This window comes from Xenopus laevis, chromosome 1L, assembly GCF_017654675.1.
Source record: "Xenopus laevis strain J_2021 chromosome 1L, Xenopus_laevis_v10.1, whole genome shotgun sequence".
NCBI lineage: Eukaryota > Metazoa > Chordata > Amphibia > Anura > Pipidae > Xenopus > Xenopus laevis.
Window position 1 is genome coordinate 316,496 of NC_054371.1, and position 23,381 is coordinate 339,876.

At 42.5% G+C, this 23,381-nt stretch overlaps 1 protein-coding gene across 1 annotated transcript; it reads right to left on the reverse strand.

Moving 5' to 3' along the window:
- Positions 1 to 282: 282 nt before the first annotated feature.
- On the reverse strand, positions 283 to 21,351 carry LOC108704860 (T-cell leukemia homeobox protein 3). The gene is made up of 3 exons (XM_018241564.2): positions 20,681 to 21,351; positions 1,653 to 1,890; positions 283 to 737 (listed from the first exon to the last, which is right to left on the reverse strand). Exons 1-3 carry the CDS (start codon positions 21,024 to 21,026, stop codon positions 548 to 550), a joined length of 774 nt encoding a protein of 257 aa, XP_018097053.1. The 5' UTR covers positions 21,027 to 21,351; the 3' UTR covers positions 283 to 547.
- Between the last annotated feature and the right edge of the window lie 2,030 nt (positions 21,352 to 23,381).

Here is a 23,381-nt window from a genome sequence, read left to right on the forward strand (position 1 = left end):
TAAATGGGGCGTTGGCTTCTCCCTCTACTAGTGTATAGACACACCTGTCACTCACAATGCATTTGGGTATCCCCAATCCACACGCACACACACCACCCGTACATCTGCCCAACCACACACATACACACACCTAACACACACATTGTATAAGTGTGCATATTTGAGTTTGTGGAGTGGGGTAGTGTTGGATTGGACCATTTATACATATGATTTATTGGGTACAACTAGAATCTCATCACATCACAAACAGAACTGAAACCTGCTTTCTCTACAATGATGCAGACAATCTATGTCCTCTCCATGGGGTCAGTGGCACCAAGCTATATAGGGTGCTCCTTGTTATATTCAGTCCAACAGCGATGGAGGGCTTCAAAACTGCTATCAAGCCCACAAGGGGTCCACAGAGTTCTCAAAGTGTCTCCTTGGCAAGACTCCTGAAGGTCCCCTAGCTTGCACCGTCTATGCATTGCTGTCACATACTGGGCCCCATAAGACAAATGAGTGCAGGACCCTTGCTGGATCTCTCAAAGGTCAATGAAATTATCCATCATACACTGGGGTTCTGTTCAGCCCATGGCTGAAGATTCTGTAGGGCGCAGAGGGAGGAGTTGTGAGCACACAATGGATCTCTTGGCAGACTTTGTGAAAGGGTCTTTTGGTAGGCTTCTTGTTGGAGCTGTAGCATCATTCGGCTGGTCTGCTGGCGCTCAGCTTCCCGCTCCTCTGCCGTCTGCCGTCTGGAGAGACACATACTGGCATTGAGTGACACATAGATGGTCTAAGAGGTATTGGGTAACCCTCCCCTTCTTCTACTGGAGAAGTTAGTATTTTAAGAATACACTCAAGGGAAGAGGCTGGTGGGTAACACACTGGGGGAAACAGGGGCTTCTGGGTAACATAATAGGGAAACCGGCTGGTAGGTAACACACTGGGGGAATAGTTGGTGTGTAACACTAGGTGAAACAGAGACTGGTGAGTAACAATCTGGGGAAACTGGCAGGTGGGTACCACACTGGGGGAGAAAGGGGCTGGTGGGTAATACACTAGAGGAAGTCAACAGCAAGTGAAATGGGGCGGACCCCTGCGTGTTTATTCAAGTCTTGTGATGTAACGTTTCGGGGGCGGGGTATATTGGAGAGGTGCCGACCTCTTTTCCGGACACCACACTAATTGACTGGAGAGGCTGGGGACACAGGAATCCTCTTTGTGTAATACACTAGAGGAGACATTAGAGGCCACAGTACAAACAGAATTAAGATGATAGTATTATTTTTCCTTAATATAATCGGTGAAATAAAAACCTTATCCCTAATAAAGACTCACTGATATTGCAAAACTCAAACCATTAAACATTATCATCTGAAATTATTTGAGAATTATTGTACCAGGGTTAGGTCCTACACCCCATTTCTATAGCCATAGCCTTGTCTTATTCCCTATGCATGAAGCAGTGATGCCAGGCCCAGACGTTGGAATATGGCTTCTCCTGAGAATGAGATGTTGGAAGCTTTGGACCTGCTGCATACAAAGACTTTGTAGGTTTTGGGGTGATTAGATTTTAGAATGTGGGGTGATCATGCAGGGTTACAGGCTAGTGGGGGTTATGTAGGCAGGAGAGATTGACACTATGGAACCTTCCACCTGTTTCTCACCTCCATTTGGTCCTGCGGTTCTGAAACCAGGTCTTGACCTGTGAGTCGCTCATACGTAGAGTCTTGGCAAGTGACGCTCGCTCTGCAGACGCCAGATATTTCTGCCGATGGAATCTCTTTTCCAGCTCACAGATCTGCAAGCGGCTGAATGATGTCCTTGGCTTCTTCCTCTTTGGTGGGGTCCGATTCTGATACGGGTGCCCGATCCGACGGGTGGCAGAAAATGGGGTCAACATAGCTGTAAAATCAGAAAACCATGATGACATATGTATGAAAGAGAAATCAGAAATACATAGCATGAAGCAGAGGGGCCAATGAGATGACTGCAGGAGCTAAGACCTCTTATATGAGAAAAAATGGAAAATGGAAATAAAGGTGTATGAGCTGTTATACATTGACTGGAACAAGGTGAGGTAAAGCTTAAATCTCTTTCCGTGTAGTAGCCTGGTGCACATCGTAAAGGGTATTGCAGCCCTCAACAGAGTCCATATAGTAGAGATACACTGGCACACAGGGCGATTGCAATGCTGTTTGTTTGTGCGAACCAGCAAGGGGTAACCCTGCATTGCAATCGCCCTGTGTGCCAGTGTATCTCTACTATATGGACTCTGTTGAGGGCTGCAATACCCTCTACGATGTACAACTGTTATACATAGCACAATGAAGCCAGAAGCTCAGGGAGGAAGACAAGGTTCTCTTTTATACTCTTGGTCACATGGTGGAGGTGGTGGAAAACAGTCCAAGAAGCACTCGCACACCCTGGTCTTCACCAAAGGCTGCTGACTGGAAAAAAGCAACTTAAAGCAAACAAATCAACTGAAAAGGAGAAGTATTTGTTATTAACTGCTATTTTATATTAAGGTTTATATTTAACTACTGTGGTTTTATTTTTTAAAGATTTTTCTTTCTGTCTTGGGTTAATAGCAAATAGCTAAATAGCAAAGTTTGGGTGCTAGTGAGCTTACAGCAAGTTTGTCACAACCTGATTTACTTTACACTTAGTTTTCCCTCAGTTGAGGGGGTGAGGTTTGTTAGTTGCACCTGAACAGACTGTATAAATAGAAGCCCTGGGACTCCAGTGGAACTTGCTCTAGTGTTTAGCTGTTCTTAAAGGAACAGTTCAGTGTAAAAATAAAAACTGTGTAACTAGATAGGCTGTGCAAAATAAAAAATGTATCTAATGTAATTAATTAGCCAAAAATGTAATGTATAAAGGCTGGAGTGAACAGATGTCTAATAAAACAGTCAGAATCCAACTTCCTGCTTTTCAGCTCTCTAACTCTGAGTTAGTGACTATAAGGGAGCCCACGTGGGACATAACTGTTCAGTGAGTTTGTAATTGATCCTCAGCATTCAGCTCAGATTCAAAAGCAACTGTTATGTCCCATGTGCCCCCCCCCTCATGTCTCTGATTGGTAACAGTCTGGTAACCAGGGTAACCAGTCAGTGTAAACCAAGAGAGCTGAAAAGCAGGAAGTAGTGTCCTGACTGACATGTTAGACATCAAATCACTCCAGTCTTTATAAATTACATTTTTGGCTAACTAACTATATTAGAAACATGTTTTATTTTGCACAGTCTATCGATTTAGCCAGTTTTTATTTTTATACTGAACAATTCCTTTAAGTGTTAGCTCTTTAAGTGGAGGATCTGTAAGTGGAGTTACAAATACAGGAGTTTCAAATAAAAGGAGGTTTAAACCAGGTCAAAAGTTTGTTCTAAACCCTCATTTTTATTTTATTTATTTATTTTTGTTTTTTCCTGTTTTGATGTGTAACTGGGATAATGAGTGCCAGCAAGATTGAAGGTCTGACTCAGTGCACAGTCTGCCATATGTATGTCGATTTGGAACAAGAGATCCACAATACTTACCTCTGTGGTGGTTGTGAGCAAATTGTCACTTTGGAGGCTGGAGTTAGAGTCACTAGAGCAACAAATTGCAACACTGCGGTCGATTGACAATCTTGAAAGGAGTCTTTTGCTCACTGAGCAGGACCTAGCGGGGTCAGATAGTTTGGGGGGAACAGCAGCAGGATATTGAGGCAGCTAGCTGGGTGACAGTTAGAAAATCTAAAGTGGGCAAAAGGAAAATGGAGGCTGATCCGGAGATTATACATCGCAACAAGATTGTATGAAGATGATGGGAGTATGAACTCTGGATTGGAAATTCTAGATGGGGCTGATCCCTCTAGTAGTGGTGGGGAGGAGAGTAGAGTCAGGCCTAAGCAGATTGTGGTTGTAGGGGACTCAATTATTAGGAAAGTGGATAGGGTAATTTGTCGTCCGAATCGCTACAACCAACCAGTTTACAAAGGTTACAAAAAGAATTATCATTGGTGTATGTTATAAACCACCTGGTATAAGTGTTGAGTATGAAGCCCAGCTACTCTTGCAGATACAAGCGGCTTCACAGCTGGGTCAAGTTGTTGCTATGGGTGACTTCAATTATCCAGACATTGACTGGGGTAATGGGGTTGCTAAGACACAAAAAGCTAGTAGGTTTGTAAATATGCTGAATGACAACTTTTTATTCCAGCTCGTTCAAGAACCTACTAGGAATAACTCTCTTTTGTACCTGTAATAACTAATAATACTGAACTCATCTCTAACATTTGTGTGGGTGAGGGGCATTTAGGGAATAGTGATCATAACATGGTCTCCTTTGAGATTCTGTTGCAGAAGCAATTCTATAAGGGACCAACTAAAACACTACATTTCAGACGTGCAAACTGTGACAGTATAAGGGCATCTCTGCAACATATTAAGTGGGAAATGCTTTTCACAGGGTTAAACACAGAACAAAAATGGGAAGTCTTTAAAATGCTGCTTAATAAATCTACTTGTCAGTATATTCCACTTGTAAGCAAGGAACGTCGTTGCAAAGCAAAACCTTTTTGGTTCAATAGAAGTGTTGGTGTTGAGGTGGGTAAGAAAAGACCTGCTTTTAAGGCTTTCAAGTTAGCTGGTACAGCCGAATAATTTATAAGGTACAAGGAGGCCAATAAATCATGCAAAGAAGCTATAAGGCAAGCTAAAATTGATATAGAAAAGGATATTGCAGCAAGCAGTAAAAAGAATCCAAAATTATTTTTTAAATATGTTAATAGTAAAAAATGAAGCAGGAAGGGGTGGGACCTTTACTATCAGAGGGGGGTCAGCTGGTTGATGAAAACAAAATAAAAGCGCAGATTCTGAACTCATATTTTTCATCTGTCTACACAAATGAGGAACCAGTTAATGAAGGTTTCCTTCTTAATAGTCCCAACTCTAGTAATACAACTAATGATGCATGGTTCACACATGAAGAAATTCAAAATAGACTAGAACATGTTAAGATTAACAAAGGTCCGGGGCCAGATGGTATTCATCCCAGGGTAATTAGCGAGCTTAGCTCTGTGATTGCCAAACCTCTTTACTTAATTTTTCAGGATTCATTGAGATCTGGCATAGTGCCGAGAGACTGGCAAATTGCTAATGTGGTGCCTCTATTCACAAAAGGATCCCGTTCTCAGCCTCAAAACTATAGGCCAGTTAGTCTGACGTCAGTGGTAGGAAAGCTTTTCGAAGGGTTAATAAAGGTTAAGATACTGGACTTTATAGCAAATCATAATACTATGAGTGTGTGCCAGCATGGTTTTATGCGTAATAGATCTTGCCAGACTAACTTAATTTCTTTTTATGAGAAGGTGAGCAGAGACCTCGATTCTGGGATGGCAGTGGATGTGATTTACTTAGACTTTGCTAAAGCATTTGATACAGTGCCACACAGAAGGTTACTGGTTAAATGAAAGAATGTTGGCCTCGAACATAGTATTTGTACCTGGATAGAGAACAGGCTAAAAGATAGACTACAAAGAGTGGTGGTAAATGGAACATTTTCTAATTGGACCAGTGTTGTTAGTGGAGTACCGCAGGGCTCTGTACTAGGTCCCTTGCTTTTCAACTTGTTTATTAATGACCTGGAGGTGCCATTGAAAGTACTGTTTCTATTTTTGCAGATGAGACTAAATTGTGCAGAACTATAGGTTCCATGCAGGATGCTGCCACTTTGCACAGTGATTTATCTAAACTGGAAAACTGGGCAGCAAACTGGAAAATTAGGTTCAATGTTGATAAATGCAGGTTATGCACTTTGGCAAAAATAATATAAATGCAAGTTCTACACTAAATGGCAGTGTGTTGGGAGTTTCCTTAAATGAGAAGGATCTTGGGGTCTTTGTAGATAACAAGTTGTCTAATTCTGGGCAGTGTCATTCTGTGGCTACTAAAGCAAATAAAGTTCTTGTATAAAAAAGGGCATTAACTCAAGGGATGAAACATAATTGTGTCTCTTTATAGGTCCCTGGTGAGGCCTTATCTTGAGTATGGGGGCAGTTTTGGACTCCAGTCCTTAAGAGGGATATAAATGAGCTGGAGAGAGTGCAGAGACTAAGTGCAACTAAACTGGTTAGAGGGAGGGAAGAGTTAAATTATGAGGGGAGACTGACAAGGTTGGGGTTGTTTTCTCTGGGGGAAAAAAGGCGCTTGTGAGGGGACATGATTAGACTTTACAAGTACATTAGAGGACATTATAGACAAATAGCAGGGGACCTTTTTACCCATAAAGTGAATCACGTACCAGAGGCCTCCCCTTCAGACTAGAGGAAAAGAAGTTTCATTTAAAGGAACAGAGTAGGGGGTTCATCACAGTGAGGACAGTGAGGTTGGGGAATGCACTGCCGGGTGATGATTCAGTTAATGACTATAAGAGGGACTTGGATGATTTCTTGGACAGACATAATACAAAGGCTATTGTGATACTAAACTCTATAGTTAGTATAGATATGGGTAGGGGGCTGGGTTTTCAACCCTATGTAACTATGTAACTATGGCTTAAAGTCCAAGCAAATGGTAATAGGCATTTTTTTACCAAACCACAGAAAGCTGGAAACAGCCAATATTTAATGATTGTCAGTAGACGAGACGAGTGCTACTCACGCTATCTGACTAGAGCGATGGCTATGGAACATACAATTGAGTTTCAGAACTTACGCAGAAACACTAAAGACTTTGAAACACGCACTTCAACAGACGGACCAAAGTTAGCGGTGACTGGCGGAACCAATACTGTAATGGGTTCAAAATACTGAATATTTTTTTTCCACATCTTCAACATTGGACTACACTGATGGAGATGGAACATCAAGATTTAGGTCATATTTGGGAACACTTGTGACTCGGAAAACAGCAGACATTATTACACAATTGACATTATAGCCTATGACGTAGAGTTTCAGGTCCAGTATGATATTCACAATGCTGATCTTAACTGTGTGTGGTTGGTGGCGGGTGTTTATATAAAGGTGTCTGTAGTGGCTCTCCCCCTCCCATTAGCACATCTCAGGCTACATAGTGTATTTGTGGTTGAGCGACCTGTCCACCCCGTTGATTACTTCACTAATATTTGTTAACCATTTGGTAACAGTTTAGATTACGGGTCAAACTCTGCTCAAGTTGGGATAGAGCGGAAAGGGTGGAAATGCTCTCCATTGATCAAGTGGTCTGCAAGGGATGGGTTTTACATAGATATATTGTTAAGCTTTTACTCCAGGTAGATTAAGCATGAGACAAGTAAAGGCCACAACATTTCGCATTAAGCTGTTTATTCCACAGAGAAAATGTTGATAATCTCTAAATCACTTCAGCTTTAACATGGAACATCCTTGGTCTCAGTGATTGTAAACGTAAACTGGTGTTAGACTATATTAAAAAAAGAACTTCAGAGGTGATAATGCTGTAAGAGACACTTAACAGGGAGCAAAAGATTAGCCCTGAAAAGGCCATGGGTAGGATGGGCCTTCCACTCATCCGTCTCAACATATACAGGAGGGGTCACCACACTTATCAAAGAATTAGCAAACTTTAAACTCCTATCCCTATGTTCAGATCCACAAAGCGCTTCCTCTACATACACTGATCTTACCACCAAGGAAACAATACAGGCCAACATATACACTTCACCACCAAGGAAACAATACAGGCCAACATATACACTTCACCGCCAAGGAAACAATACAGTCCAACATATACAGTACATTCCACCACCAAGGAAACAATACAGGCTAACACATACACTCCACCACCAAGGAAACAATACAGGCCAACATATACACTCCACCACCAAGGAAACAATACAGTCCAACATATACAGTACATTCCACCACCAAGGAAACAATACAGGCCAACATATACACTCAACCACCGAGGAAACAATACAGGCTAACATATACACTCCACCACCAAGGAAACAATAAAGGCCAACATATACACTCCACCACCAAGGAAACAATAAAGGCCAACATATACAGTACATTCCACCACCGAGGAAACCATACAGGCCAACATATACACTCAACCACCGAGGAAACAATACAGGCTAACATATACACTCCACCACCAAGGAAACAATAAAGGCCAACATATACACTCCACCACCAAGGAAACAATAAAGGCCAACATATACACTCCACCACCAAGGAAACAATACAGGCCAACATATACACTCCACCACCAAGGAAACAATACAGGCCAACATATACATTCCACCACCAAGGAAACAATACAGGCTAACATATACATTCCACCACCAAGGAAACAATACAGGCCAACATATACACTCCACCACCAAGGAAACCATACAGGCCAACATATACAGTACACTCCACCACCAAGGAAACAATACAGGCCAACATATACACTCCACCACCAAGGAAACAATACAGGCTAACATATACATTCCACCAAGGAAACAATACAGGCCAACATATACACTCCACCACCAAGGAAACAATACAGGCTAACATGTACATTCCACCACCAAGGAAACCATACAGGCTAACATATACATTCCACCAAGGAAACAATACAGGCCAACATATACACTCCACCACCAAGGAAACAATACAGGCCAACATATACACTCCACCACCAAGGAAACAATACAGGCCAACACATACACTCCACCACCAAGGAAACAATACAGGCCAACATATACATTCCACCACCAAGGAAACAATACAGGCTAACATATACATTCCACCACCAAGGAAACAATACAGGCCAACATATACACTCCGCCACCAAGGAAACAATACAGGCCAACATATACACTTCACCACCAAGGAAACAATACAGGCCAACATATACACTTCACCACCAAGGAAACAATAAAGTCCAACATATACACTACATTCCACCACCAAGGAAACAATACAGGCTAACACATACACTCCACCACCAAGGAAACAATACAGGCCAACATATACACTCCACCACCAAGGAAACAATACAGTCCAACATATACAGTACATTCCACCACCAAGGAAACAATATAGGCTAACACATACACTCCACCACCAAGGAAACAATACAGGCCAATATATACATTCCACCACCAAGGAAACCATACAGGCCAACATATACACTCCACCACCAAGGAAACAATACAGTCCAACATATACAGTACATTCCACCACCAAGGAAACAATACAGGCTAACACATACACTCCACCACCAAGGAAACAATACAGGCCAATATATACATTCCACCACCAAGGAAACAATACAGGCCAATATATACATTCCACCACCGAGGAAACCATACAGGCCAACATATACACTCCACCACCAAGGAAACAATACAGGCCAACATATACATTCCACCACCAAGGAAACAATACAGGCTAACATATACATTCCACCACCAAGGAAACCATACAGGCTAACATATACACTCCACCACCAAGGAAACAATACAGGCCAACATATACACTCCACCACCAAGGAAACCATACAGGCCAACATATACAGTACACTCCACCACCAAGGAAACAATACAGGCTAACATATACATTCCACCACCAAGGAAACAATACAGGCCAACATATACACTCCACCACCAAGGAAACAATACAGGCCAACATATACACTCCCACCACCAAGGAAACAATACAGGCCAACATATACACTCCACCACCAAGGAAACAATACAGGCCAACATAAACACTCCACCACCAAGGAAACAATACAGGCCAACATATACACTCCACCACCAAGGAAACAATACAGCCCAACATATACACTCCACCACCAAGGAAACAATACAGGCTAACATATACATTCCACCACCAAGGAAACAATACAGGCCAACATATACACTCCACCACCAAGGAAACAATACAGGCCAACATATACACTCCACCACCAAGGAAACAATACAGGCCAACATATACACTCCACCACCAAGGAAACAATACAGGCTAACATATACATTCCACCACCAAGGAAACAATACAGGCCAACATATACACTCCACCACCAAGGAAACAATACAGGCCAACAATACAGGCCAACATATACACTCCACCACTAAGGAAACAATACAGGCCAACATATACACTCCACCACCAAGGAAACAATACAGGTCAACATATACACTCCACCACCAAGGAAACAATACAGGCCAACATATACACTCCACCACCAAGGAAACAATACAGGCTAACATATACATTCCACCACCAAGGAAACAATACAGGCCAACATATACACTCCACCACCAAGGAAACAATACAGGCCAACATATACACTCCACCACCAAGGAAACAATACAGGCTAACATATACATTCCACCACCAAGGAAACCATACAGGCTAACATATACACTCCACCACCAAGGAAACAATACAGGCTAATATATACATTCCACCAAGGAAACAATACAGTCCAACATATACACTCCACCACCAAGGAAACAATACAGGCTAATATATACATTCCACCAAGGAAACAATACAGGCCAACATATACACTCCACCACCAAGGAAACAATACAGGCTAACATATACACTCCACCACCAAGGAAACAATACAGGCTAATATATACATTCCACCAAGGAAACAATAAAGTCCAACATATACACTCCACCACCAAGGAAACAATACAGGCCAACATATACACTCCACCACCAAGGAAACAATACAGGCTAATATATACATTCCACCAAGGAAACAATACAGGCCAACATATACACTCCACCACCAAGGAAACAATACAGGCCAACATATACACTCCACCACCAAGGAAACAATACAGGCCAACATATACACTCCACCACCAAGGAAACAATACAGGCTAATATATACATTCCACCAAGGAAACAATACAGGCCAACATATACACTCCACCACCAAGGAAACAATACAGGCCAACACATACACTCCACCACCAAGGAAACAATACAGGCCAACATATACACTCCACCACCAAGGAAACAATACAGGCCAACATATACACTCCACCACCAAGGAAACAATACAGGCCAACATATACACTCCACCACCAAGGAAACAATACAGGCCAACATATACATTCCACCACCAAGGAAACAATACAGGCCAACATATACATTCCACCACCCTACACTGACAAGTGTATAATCCAACTCATGACAAAGCTAATTACCCATGTGCACAAGTAATTGCCACTGCAATACTGTTTTGGATGGGGTACAAAACAATACAATTCGATCTACCAATTTCCTTGCACTGATGACCAATGTGGGTCTCCACGAAGCATGGAGACATGTGCATCCCATAGATAAGCGTTTCTCTTGTTTTTAAGCTTCATACCTGTCCTTGTCTAGGATAGATATGGCCTTTGTCTGTAGAGATTTACTTCCAAACATTCACACAGCCACATATCTCCCACAGCTAATTTCAGATCACGTACCCTTGCAACTGGTATGGGCCAGTAATCCCACTCCACGATACCAGGGTAAACTATGGTCATTTAATCCCATATCACACATCATAAATAACGATGAAGGCATTGAAGTCAAGATAGCAGAATACTTCCAACACAACCTACCTCCAGATAACATTGAGACAGCATGGGAAGCCTTTAAGGCCTATCTTCATTGTTTACTTCATTCAGAAATTACGGCAATAAAAAAAAGCCTCAGCCCAAGAGGAAGCAAAGAAACAAATCCATAATTTGACCATACAAAGCCAGGGTGACTCACGACCACAGAATATACAATCTCTAAGAAATGCATAAACAGCATATATCACTTTATTTCAACAAAAAGTCAAAAGAGGACTTTTATTTAATAGAGCAAATTTCTTCGAGCATAGTGAAAGAGCCAGTATATTATTGGCTTAGCTTGCTAAAACACAAGAAACCCCTTCCATAATATCGGAATTATATGAAACTCAAGGCCAACTAACCATGCAAACCGGACATATCTGTAACGTTCACAGCGGGAAGCCGCTGTAACGGAAGTTAAATTCACACTTGATCCGTGTGGTGGAAGCCCACAAATACTTGAAGCATGCATGGTGAAATATACAGGATTTAATGGAACTGAAGCAAAACAGGAACAGGTCAAAAATAAAGTCTTTACCAGGAAGGCAATGAAAAGCTGGAACAAAAACACAGGAACAAGATTCAGGAACTTGGAACAAGGAAGATTCAGGAACAAGATTCAGGAACAAGATTCAGGAACAAGATTCAGGAACAAGATTCAGGAACAAGATTCAGGAACAAGATTCAGGAACAAGATTCAGGAACAAGATTCAGGAGTAAACAAATTACATTCAGCTACAAAACCAAACACATTCAAGGCTCAGGGCATGGTTTATAAAGGGCAATTGATTAGGGAATAGGAAACACATGAAGGTAAACGAGGTGGGTTGAAAACATACTATGAATAGGCAGATAAACAAAAACACAAAACCCCCCAGTGGCTCATGAGGTAAATGCACCGCCTGAGTACTGAAAGTCCAGTAACCCCAATCCCAAGTGTTCAAATCCCGGATGGCCCTTATCAAAGCGACTCTGCAGAACTTTTATAAAACTCTTTATACATTTCAATTGCAAAATAGCACACAGGAAATCTCACAATTTCTGAATGAAGTCCAGCTCCCCCAGCTCTCACAAGAACTAAACTCTACTTTAGCACAAGATATAGAAGTGTATGAGGCCATCAAGCTGTTTCTCCCCCAGAAGGCATCAGGCCCAGTGGCTTTCTCATGGAAATTTACCAAAGATATAAAGTAGTAGTCCCCCAGCTAAAAAACTTTTTAACAAAGCTATGGTAATGGGTTCCCTACCACCTTCCCAGTATAATGCCACAATAGTACTACTAGCCAAACTGGGCAAGGACCCAAAACATGTGATGCCTATAGACCCATTTCCCTGCTGACAGCAGATTTAAAAATCCTGGCCAAGGTGTTAGCGACAAGACTGGGGCATGAAGACCAAACGGGATTCATGCCAGGTAAATCCACAGCTTTCTACATCAGGCGTCTATATGTTAACCTGGCACATGCTCATGACAACCCCAGACAACGAGTGGTCATATCCTTGGATAAAGCCAAGGCATTTGGTACCGTTGAGTGGACATATCTTTGGCTAGTACTTGAAAAGTTTGGAATAGATAATAAGTTTATCAGTATGGTACAGTTACTATACAAAGCCCCTAAAGCTTCTATAAGGATCAACAGAGAACTTACTGACCTTTTTCCATTGGAGAGGGGTACCAGGAAGGGTTGTCCCCTCTCCCCACTGTTGTTTGCTCTCACCATAGAACCCTTGGCACAGCATGTCAGAGCACACTCACGCATAGTGGGCTTCAAGTCAGGCCCCCTGGAGGAGCATATTCAGATGTACGCTGATGACACACTGTTATATGTAGGGGTCAGAGGGAAAATCATCACTAAGGTACAAGAACTACTACAAAGGTTCGGACAGAACTCTGGGTTGATTACAAACAATTCAAAATCTATGGCCCTTCTGTTAGACCCTCCAGCCCTCTCTGAAACATTGTCTTCATTCCCCTATAAAATAGTAACGAGAATGTCATACCTGGGTATTGTTATAGCGCTACCTTTAACTGATTTTGTAAATTTAAATATTAGCCCTTTGCTAGAATGGCTCCAGGAAAAAATTGAGTTCCTGGATCACACTCCCATTGGGCCTGATGGGACAACTGATATGGGCTAACTCTTGATGCAGACTAAAACTGGAAACTATAATGCGGTCCAAGGCTAACGTAGGGGTGTCCTTCCCTGATATGTATCTATAATACATGGCAGCACAACTGTTCTACCTAAGTACTAAGCTGAAAAACTCACCAAACTTTGAGAGCCATATGGGCTCAATTAACTGGCATAGAGGAACAGCCGATAGGTTGGGTGCTGCAAAAGCCTAATAAAAACGCAAGGAAAATACCCGCTCAACCTATTCTGCGGAATGTATCCCAAATATGGACAGATGCACTACAAATAACCAGAAAGCAGCACAAAGACCTTCGTACCCCCCTCTGGAATAACATGTACTTTCACATAGTGGCCCAAATGGGCAATATAAAAACCTGGTCTGACAGGGGTATTACAGCAATTGAGGACATCTGTCTGATCAGGGTACATCCTCATTCAGAGATCTGAGACAAATAAAAGGGTTACCTGCTAGCCAGTGGCTTCAATACATAAAGGCCCCCATACACAGACCAAGTTGGCAGCTTATTGGCCCCTTTCCGCATCTGTGCGTTTATGCCGTTCCATGATCTGACCACCCGTATCGGATGCATTATGATCCAATCGTTGGGCCCTAGGGCCCACAATCGGATCAATGGAGGAGAGCAATTCCGCACACCAGGACGTTAGTTAAAATCAAAAATCTTTATTTAGCCATGTTAAAAGTACACGCTGTGTCTTAGCTTGACGCGTTTCGGGCTCAGCTGCCCTTAATCATAAGCATAAAGAAAAAAGTAAGAATCTCAACTTAAATAGCTAATGCCCACAGTGACTCCTGGTGGTCAAAGCAGGGTAATAAGTTACAAAACATTTAAAAAGTATCCATTAAGTGCAACATAGTACAATTGTGATACATATAAGAGATACATTATGATTAGCCACTCAAATTACTCAAGTAAAATAGGAAATATCAAATCTAGTGTTTAATCCCTCTGGATTGCGTGTATGTAGGGTTAGAATCCAAAAAACTTCACGATTGTTTAATAAGAGAAGTGGATCGCCACCCCTTATGGGCATAGGTACTCTTTCTATCGGAGCGGTTCTCGCTCTTCCACAATCGGATCAGCCCAATATCTCCCACTTCAATGTGGGCATATGGGGGAGAGATCAGCTCGTTTGGCGACATCGCCAATGTCTATGGCCAACTCAAGAGTGAAACAAGCTGTAATGATAACTCACAAATCAAAAGCTATAACGGTACAAGAAAACAAGCTGCTTACCCTTCTCAATAGGTCATCCACCAAAGGTCTAATCTCTAGTTTATATGCTCTATTGCTGCAAACGAGTAGAGCAGCTTCATTGGAAGTTCTTCTAAACAAATGGGAATCAGCTGTAGATATTATATTAGATGAGGAATGTCAGGAAGCTATGGAATCCCCCCATGTAGTTTTAGTATGTTATAGACTGAGAATGATCCAATTATATGCAGGGCCACCATCAGAAATCACAGGGCCCCGTACGACAAAATTTCCTGGGCCCCCTGGGCTGCGCCCACCATAAGCCCCACCCACAAGCCTGCCCTCCCCACCCCCTACCACACAGTAAAAAAAAAACATTGGTGGATAGGGTCTCCACATGTTGATAAAAAACATTTGTGGTCAGGGCCCTCCATAAAAAAAACATTTGTAATCAGGGCCCACCCAATAAAAATATTGGTGGCTAGGACCCCACGCAGAAAACAAAAATTGGTTTCCAGGGCCCCCCCACGTTATAAAAATATTGGTGGCCAGGGCCCCCCTTAAACATCCATGTAAAAAAAATTGCCCCAGAAGTTTTAAAAAAGAAATTGGTGCCCAGAACAGGTAAGTGAGTGCAATCAAGTAAGTGCAGCGTGGCCGGGGCCCCCTTACCCTCGGGCCCCCTACAACTCTCCCCCTTGTCCCCCCCTGATGGTGGCCCTGATATATGTATTGCATAGGGCATATCTTACCCCAACTAGACTTCATCTGATGAACCCTGCCATACCAGACATATGTAATAGATGAGCTGTGGAAAAGGCTACATTGGTGCATGTGCTGAGGGAATGCAACAATTTCAAACCATATTGGACACATATACTAAACAAATTAGATAACATTATGGATATCACATTGCCCAGAACCCCTAAAACCTGTTAACTTAACATTTTGGGCACCGCAGTCCCCAACCAATACATTAGAATATTTGCTCAAGAAACACTTCTCTTGACTAAAAAATTAATAACACAAAACTGGAAAAGTAGATCTCGCCCTGATATCCAAATATGTGTGAACACTGTAAATGAAATGTGTAACCTGGAACGTATAATCTACCTCAAAAGAGGCTGTATAAACAAGTTTCTTAAAATTTGGGACAAATGGTTTGATGAAAACCCCCAGGTACAGTCTAATAATGATTAGCAGCATCACTCAACGTTTCAGGTAATATGATGTATGAAGGAAAGATATGTATGTGTAAGATATTACCAACAGAGCAAATGCATAATATGCCAATACTGCGAAATGTATGTGCGCCTCCGATATGAACATATACTGTAGGTTATGTCAATATGATGGTTTCTCCTGCAACCTAAATATTTGTTAATTCAAAATGTAAGACCAATGTAATGTACAAAAGTACCAAACGTGTCAAGTTATGCTGCAGAATTTGCTTAATAAATGCTACCTGAATTAAAAAACAATAGGATAAAGGAAATGGGTAGATCATGGAGCAACTGAAGTATATAGGAAATAGGTAGATCATGGAGCAACTCAATGATATAGAAATGGGTAGATCATGGAGCAACTAAATGATATAGAAATGGGTAGATCATGGAGCAACTGAAGGATATAGGAAATGGGTAGATCATGGAGCAACTAAATGATATAGAAATGGGTAGATCATGGAGCAACTAAATATTATAGAAATGGGTAGATCATTTAGCAACTGAAGGATTTAGGAAATGGGTAGATCATGGGGCAATTGAGGGATATAGGGAATGGGTAGATCATGGAGCAATTGCAGGATATAGGAAATGGGTATAGAAATGGGTAGATCATGCAGCAACTAAATGCTATAGAAATGGGTAGATCATGGAGCAATTGAAGGATATAGGAAATGGGTAGATCATGGAGCAACTGAAGGATATAGGATATGGGTAGATCATGGCGCAATTGAAGGATATAGGAAATGGGTAGATCATGGCGCAATTGAAGTATATAGGAAATGGGTAGATCATGGAGCAACTAAAGGATATAGGTAGATCATGGAGTGTCAGGAACTATCTGGAATCGAACTCTGGACTACTTAATTTTAAGTTCCTGCATTACCTCACTGAGCCACTGGAGACCTTTGAGATTGGACTTTACGGAATTGCTGATAGTCACTCTGGTTTCCTTATGTGTTTGCTCAACTCCTCCTCCTTCATCAAACACAGGTGTGTATAGGTTGCCAATTAAGGGGCTTTATAAGCCTGTTGCAAACCATGCCCAGGTGCTTGATCATTAAGCGTCACAGCCTGTTTCTAGAGACCAGAGATTTCCGGCTTTTGTCCCTGATTCCTGCTTTGTTCTTGAGTCTCCGTCCGATTCCCTGTTTCTGTGTTCTCTGCTCCTGTTTCCCATTACCTGCACTCTGTTGGATCTCCTGGTAATTGACCTCGGCTTGTTTACTGGACTACCCTCTGCCATCAGCCTGCCTCCGACCTCGGCCTGCCATACGGACTTGTTATTGCCATCAGCCTGCCCCCGACCTCAGCCTGTTTCTCGGACTTGCCTTTATTGTTGCCTGCCCTTGACCACTGGCCTGGTGTAAGAACTTATATTATTTTTTATCTTTTGTTCATCTGTTATATTGCCATAATTTTCATTACTAAAATATTCTTCTGCATAACATGTTTCCGGCCTATCAAAACCCCAAATACCCGCTGTACTCATGTTATACAGCACCAAGGCTCCTAACTACCAGCCACTCACCTGTGATCAGTCTTGACTAAAGGATATAGGAAATGGGTAGATCATGGAGCAATTGCAGTATATAGGAAATGGGTAGATCATGGAGTAACTGAAGAATATAGGAAATGGGTAGATCATGGAGCAACTAAAAGATATAGGAAATAGGTAGATCATGGAGCAACTGAAGGATATAGGAAATGGGTAGATCACGGGGCAATTGAGGGATATAGGAAATGGGTAGATCATGAAGTAACTGAAGGATATAGGAAATGGGTAGATCATGGAGCAACTGAAGGATATAGGAAATGGGTAGATCATGGGGCAATTGAGGGATTTAGGAAATGGGTAGATCATGGAGCAACTGAAGGATATAGGAAATGGGTAGATCACGGGGCAATTGAGGGATATAGGAAATGGGTAGATCATTGAGTAACTGAAGGATATAGGAAATGGGTAGATCATGGAGCAACTGAAAGATATGGGAAATTGGTAGATCACGGGGCAATTGAGGGATATAGGAAATGGGTAGATCATGGAGTAACTGAAGGATATAGGAAATTGGTAGATCATGGAGCAACTGAAGGATTTAGTAAATGGGTAGATCATGGAGCAACTAAAGGATATAGGAAATGGGTAGATCATGGAGCAACTGAAGGATATAGGAAATGGGTAGATCATGGAGCAACTGAAGGATATAGGAAATGGGTAGATCATGGAGCAACTAAAGGATATAGGAAATGGGTAGATCATGGAGCAACTGAAGGATATAGGAAATGGGTAGATCATGGAGCAACTGAAGGATATAGGAAATGGGTAGATCATGGAGCAACTGAAGGATATAGGAAATGGGTAGATCATGGAGCAACTGAAGGATATAGGAAATGGGTAGATCATGGAGCAACTAAAGGATATAGGAAATGGGTAGATCACGGAGCAATTGAGGGATATAGGAAATGGGTAGATCATGGAGCAACTGAAGGATATAGGAAATGGGTAGATCATGGAGCAACTAAATGATATAGAAATGGGTAGATCATGGAGCAACTAAATGCTATAGAAATGGGTAGATCATGGAGCAACTGAAGGATATAGGAAATGGGTAGATCATGGAGCAACTGAAGGATATAGGAAATGGGTAGATCATGGAGCAATTGAAGCATATAGGAAATGGGTAGATCATGGAGCAACTGAAGGATATAGGAAATGGGTAGATCATGGAGCAACTGAAGGATATAGAAAATGGGTAGATCATGGAGCAATTGAAGGATATAGGAAATGGGTAGATCATGGAGTAACTGAAGGATATAGGAAATGGGTAGATCATGGAGCAACTGAAGGATATAGGAAATGGGTAGATCATGGAGCAACTAAAGGATATAGGAAATGGGTAGATCATGGGGCAATTGAGGGATATAGGAAATGGGTACATTATAGAACAATTGCAGGATATAGGAAATGGGTAGATCATGGAGTAACTGAAGGATATAGGAAATGGGTAGATCATGGAGCAACTGAAGGATATAGGAAATGGGTAGATTATGGAGCAACTAAATGATATAGAAATGGGTAGATCATGGAGCAACTAAATGCTATAGAAATGGGTAGATCATGGAGCAACTGAAGGATATAGGAAATGGGTAGATCATGGAACAACTGAAGCATATAGGAAATGGGTAGATCATGGAGCAACTAAATGCTATAGAAATGGGTAGATCATGGAGCAACTGAAGGATATAGGAAATGGGTAGATCATGGAGCAATTGAAGCATATAGGAAATGGGTAGATCATGGAGCAACTGAAGGATATAGGAAATGGGTAGATTATAGAGCAACTGAAGGATATAGGAAATGGGTAGATCATGGAGCAATTGAAGGATATAGGAAATGGGTAGATCATAGAGCAACTGATGGATATATGAAATGGGCAGATTCTATAGCAACTGAAGGATTTAGGAAATGGGTAGCATATGGAACAACTGAAAGATTTAGGAAATGGCCAAATCATAGAGCAATTGATGGATAAAGGAATCCAGCAAAGTTATGACCTCACATAGCTTTTGGATCCCAAAACACAAAGGCCAAGAAATAAAAGAAACTTCAAATCACAGAGGTGCAAACAGGGCAGTTAAACTGTGAGTCTATAAGCAAAATGGTCCACACAAGATGTCCTACAATGTAGTTTAGCACAACAGCCATAAATAGGGCCTAGTCATGTCTCCAAGATAAAGAGGAAGTTTCTATTTCACATCTTCAATGGGTCTATCAGCAGCCAATGTGCACCCAGTGTAATGATCAGTCCAATTCTGGAAGCAATGTGCTCATGTACAAGATCGTACGTTGATCATTGTGGTGAAATATTAATAAAAAGAGGGGCAGTGTCCCTGACTGCAGATATATAGAGTGTGTGTGGACCTGTGAATTTACTGCTGTTACTGAGGGACCTTGCCGGGGTCGACGGAGGACCAGCACCACCATTGCAGGAAAGTGAAGTGGTGGGTGAGCGGTAGATATAACACATTACTTTGTATTTTCTGCAGCTGTTTAATACTTACGACTTCTACTCTAATTGGCATTTTTTCTGCCATCCTCACACTGGTGGTGAAGCATCTGCCTGTCAGTGCTCACACAGGACAGATTTGTATCCTCAATGAGATATGTGCCTCATATGAAGGCTGGTGGGAGGATGCTCTGGGCCTTTTTGCAGAGGGACTAAAAGATACATTTCTGTTATTAAACACTGCACATACAACACTGGAGGAAATATTAATTTACACATAATCACGGTTGTCTTTGGGGGCACATGAGGGGGATTTGCTGGGGTGGATAAAAAGATGCATACAATTCATTGTTTTTTTTTCTTTACTGGGGCCCCCAGGGGGCCGCCAATCAACTAGTATGGGACCACATGATCTCTGATGTTGACCCTGCCATTATGGACACACTCCTGTGTGCACAAACAAACAGTTACACTGTATATCATTAGGTAACTACTACACTACACACACTATACAGTGTACCACCTACACAATGAAGAGACTTTACCTGTCACCCTGTCCTTCCCAAGCTTCTTTGGATTCTCCATCCAAGGAAAGGTGAGACCAGGCAGAGGGTGGCTGAGGGTCCCTTGTGAATCAGTGTGGTGGAGGGGACGGTGAGCTGGCACCCTGATGACCCCGACCGGACTAGGATCCAATCCCATTCTCATGGTCAGGTACGAGGTGCTGGTGGAAGTGTAGATGGTGCCTTCTGTGTAGACATTACTGGTTCCATGGTAATCCTCCTGGTTAGTCCTGAGAGCTAGGTAACCACTAGCCTGCTCTGGGCTGTTCAGAATCTGGTCAATGCCAAAGCTGATGGGATCATGATGACCATGAGAATCTTCTGCCATCTTTAAGTGGTCTATGAAGTTCTGGGACCATGCAGTCTGAGTTTTAGCACCCGGGCTGAGACTAGATGTACTTTGGGCACCTGGTCCCAGGTGTGCTGGACTTCAGAAGTAATTCATAAGTAGTACCCCCTTTTGGGCAGGATTGTAAGTGATAGAACAAATTAGGCGTTTTTCAGAGGGCAATTGGATCAAAACTAGTGGACTTGTTATACCTTTTCTAGGCTTGATTCCTGAGCTAATATACTCATTAGACCATTTCTGGGCTTAGCTCTATTGCTAATGGACTCATTAGACCATTTCTGGGCATAGTTCTAGAGCTACATCCTATCTTTATGGTGTTTTAGAGCTTGCGTTGATTATACCATAACTGCTTTCGATTTGAAAACTAATTTAATAGTCTGGGTACTGGAGCTGTTATTGGTTGTAAAACAGTTGTACCATTTCTAGAAGGGGTAAATGTGCTACTGCCATTGGTTTGAGTGAACGTAGTTAATCACATCTCAGCTGAATTGAGTTAGGATGAAATTTGAGGGTGAGCCTTGTGTGGTGGAGCCTACATGTACAGGGTAAGAGGCACTCCAGTTGGGTATAGTCTTGATGCACTTAGGAGTCTACTATAGGTGTCTAGTGAAGTCGCTGTGCCTTTGATTTGTTGTGGCTGTATAGAAGAAGAACAGTGGGCAAGATATTACCTTTCATGGGACACCTCTCATGGAAGATCTTACAGCAGATTAAAAGCCACGTCCTGGGGGGAACAAGCAGTAGAGTTTGTGTTCAGTTAACAGCTTGTAGGTTCAGCTCCCAAAGACAAACGTGGGGGAAACACTTCCAGGGGCCCCTTGTATAGTAAAGTACCAAGAAAGCTGGAGGGGCAACTTGTCTCATAACCCTAAAAGTTCCGGACTAATGCCTGATGTTTGTAACATACAGGAAGGTAGCCCCCCAAACGGCCCCCCCATCCTCTGTGGGTTTTTTTGCACTACATTAATTTCCTAACTTTTCTGCATATGTATCACACTAATAGCATCCTATTACAATATCCTGTCAGCAGTACCCCTTCTGTGCCACCCTATCAGAATCTTCAGTAATGCCCCTTCTGTGCCACCCTATCAGAATCCTCAGTAATGCCCCTTCTATGCCACCCTATCAGAATACTCAGTAATACCCCTTCTGTGCCACCCTATCAGAATCTTCAGTAATACCCCTTCTGTGCCACCCTATCAGATTCCTCAGTAATGCCCCTTCTGTGCCACCCTATGAGAATCCTCAGTAATGCCCCTTCTGTGCCACCCTATGAGAATACTCAGTAACACCCCTTCTGTGCCATCCTATCAGAATACTCAGTAATGCCCCTTCTGTGCCACAATATCAGAATCCTCTGTAACGCCCCTTCTGTGTCACCCTATCAGAATTCTCAGTAATGCCCCTTGTGTGCCACCCTATGAGAATCTTCAGTAATACCCCTTCTGTGCCACCCTATCAGATTCCTCAGTAATGCCCCTTCTGTGCCACCCTATCAGAATCCTCAGTAATACCCCTTCTGTGCCACCCTATCAGATTCCTCAGTAATGCCCCTTCTGTGCCACCCTATGAGAATACTCAGTACTGCCCCATCTGTGCCACCCTATGAGAATACTCAGTAATACCCCTTCTGTGCCACCCTATAAGAATACTCAGTAATGCCCCTTCTGTGCCACCCTATCAAAATTCTCAGTAATGCCCCTTCTGTGCCACCCTAGCAGAACATTTCTTCAGCCACATCCCTCATGATTCAGCTTTGCAGGTTCTCCAGACCTACACCTACTGTGCCAGCTCATAAACTATAGCAGCTACTAGTGATCCTCTAGGTAGTGTCCCTGCTGTGTCTCTGCTGAAGATGAAGAAGTCTCAGTCTGTAGGACTCTCTGGATTCCCCCCGGGCCTTGAGGTTGTGCCCATTGTACACGTGCCCAGCTCAGGCTCCAGCAAGATCTCCAACGTGTCCTGTTTGTCCTGCTACACATCAATCAATCAAGATCAACGTGGCACTGCAGAGGGAGCAGTCAGGAGTAAACTTGGAGTAACCTCTCACAGAAGTGTCACTTGTAAAGATCCAGTTGGTAGCCCCCTGTGTGGCTCGTCCAAAGACAGTGGAGTTGGTAGCCCCCTGTGAGTGTGTCGCTAAGAGGGTGCAGATAGTAGTGATCCGATTGGTACCCCCAATGGTGCCTCTTCCTAAAAGGGTGCGGATAGTAGCGATGTGATTGGCACGACCCAATGTGCTTCTCATATAGACGTTCCACCTGGCAGTGCCCCCTGTGTGTCTCTCCGCAGGACCCCCATGTGCCAGTGCTGCTCCAGTGAAGCTTCTGAGGG

Bases quoted from the DNA above. Each gene is read 5' to 3' on its own strand.
- LOC108704860 (XM_018241564.2), bottom strand. From the start codon at position 21,026: ATGGCAGAAGATTCTCATGGTCATCATGATCCCATCAGCTTTGGCATT. The intron at 1,891-20,680 runs GTAAAGTCTCTT...CTGATTTTACAG, and splicing joins TGGGAAGGACAGGGTGACAG to CTATGTTGACCCCATTTTCT. The intron at 738-1,652 runs GTGAGAAACAGG...GTGTCTCTCCAG, and splicing joins AACCGCAGGACCAAATGGAG to ACGGCAGACGGCAGAGGAGC.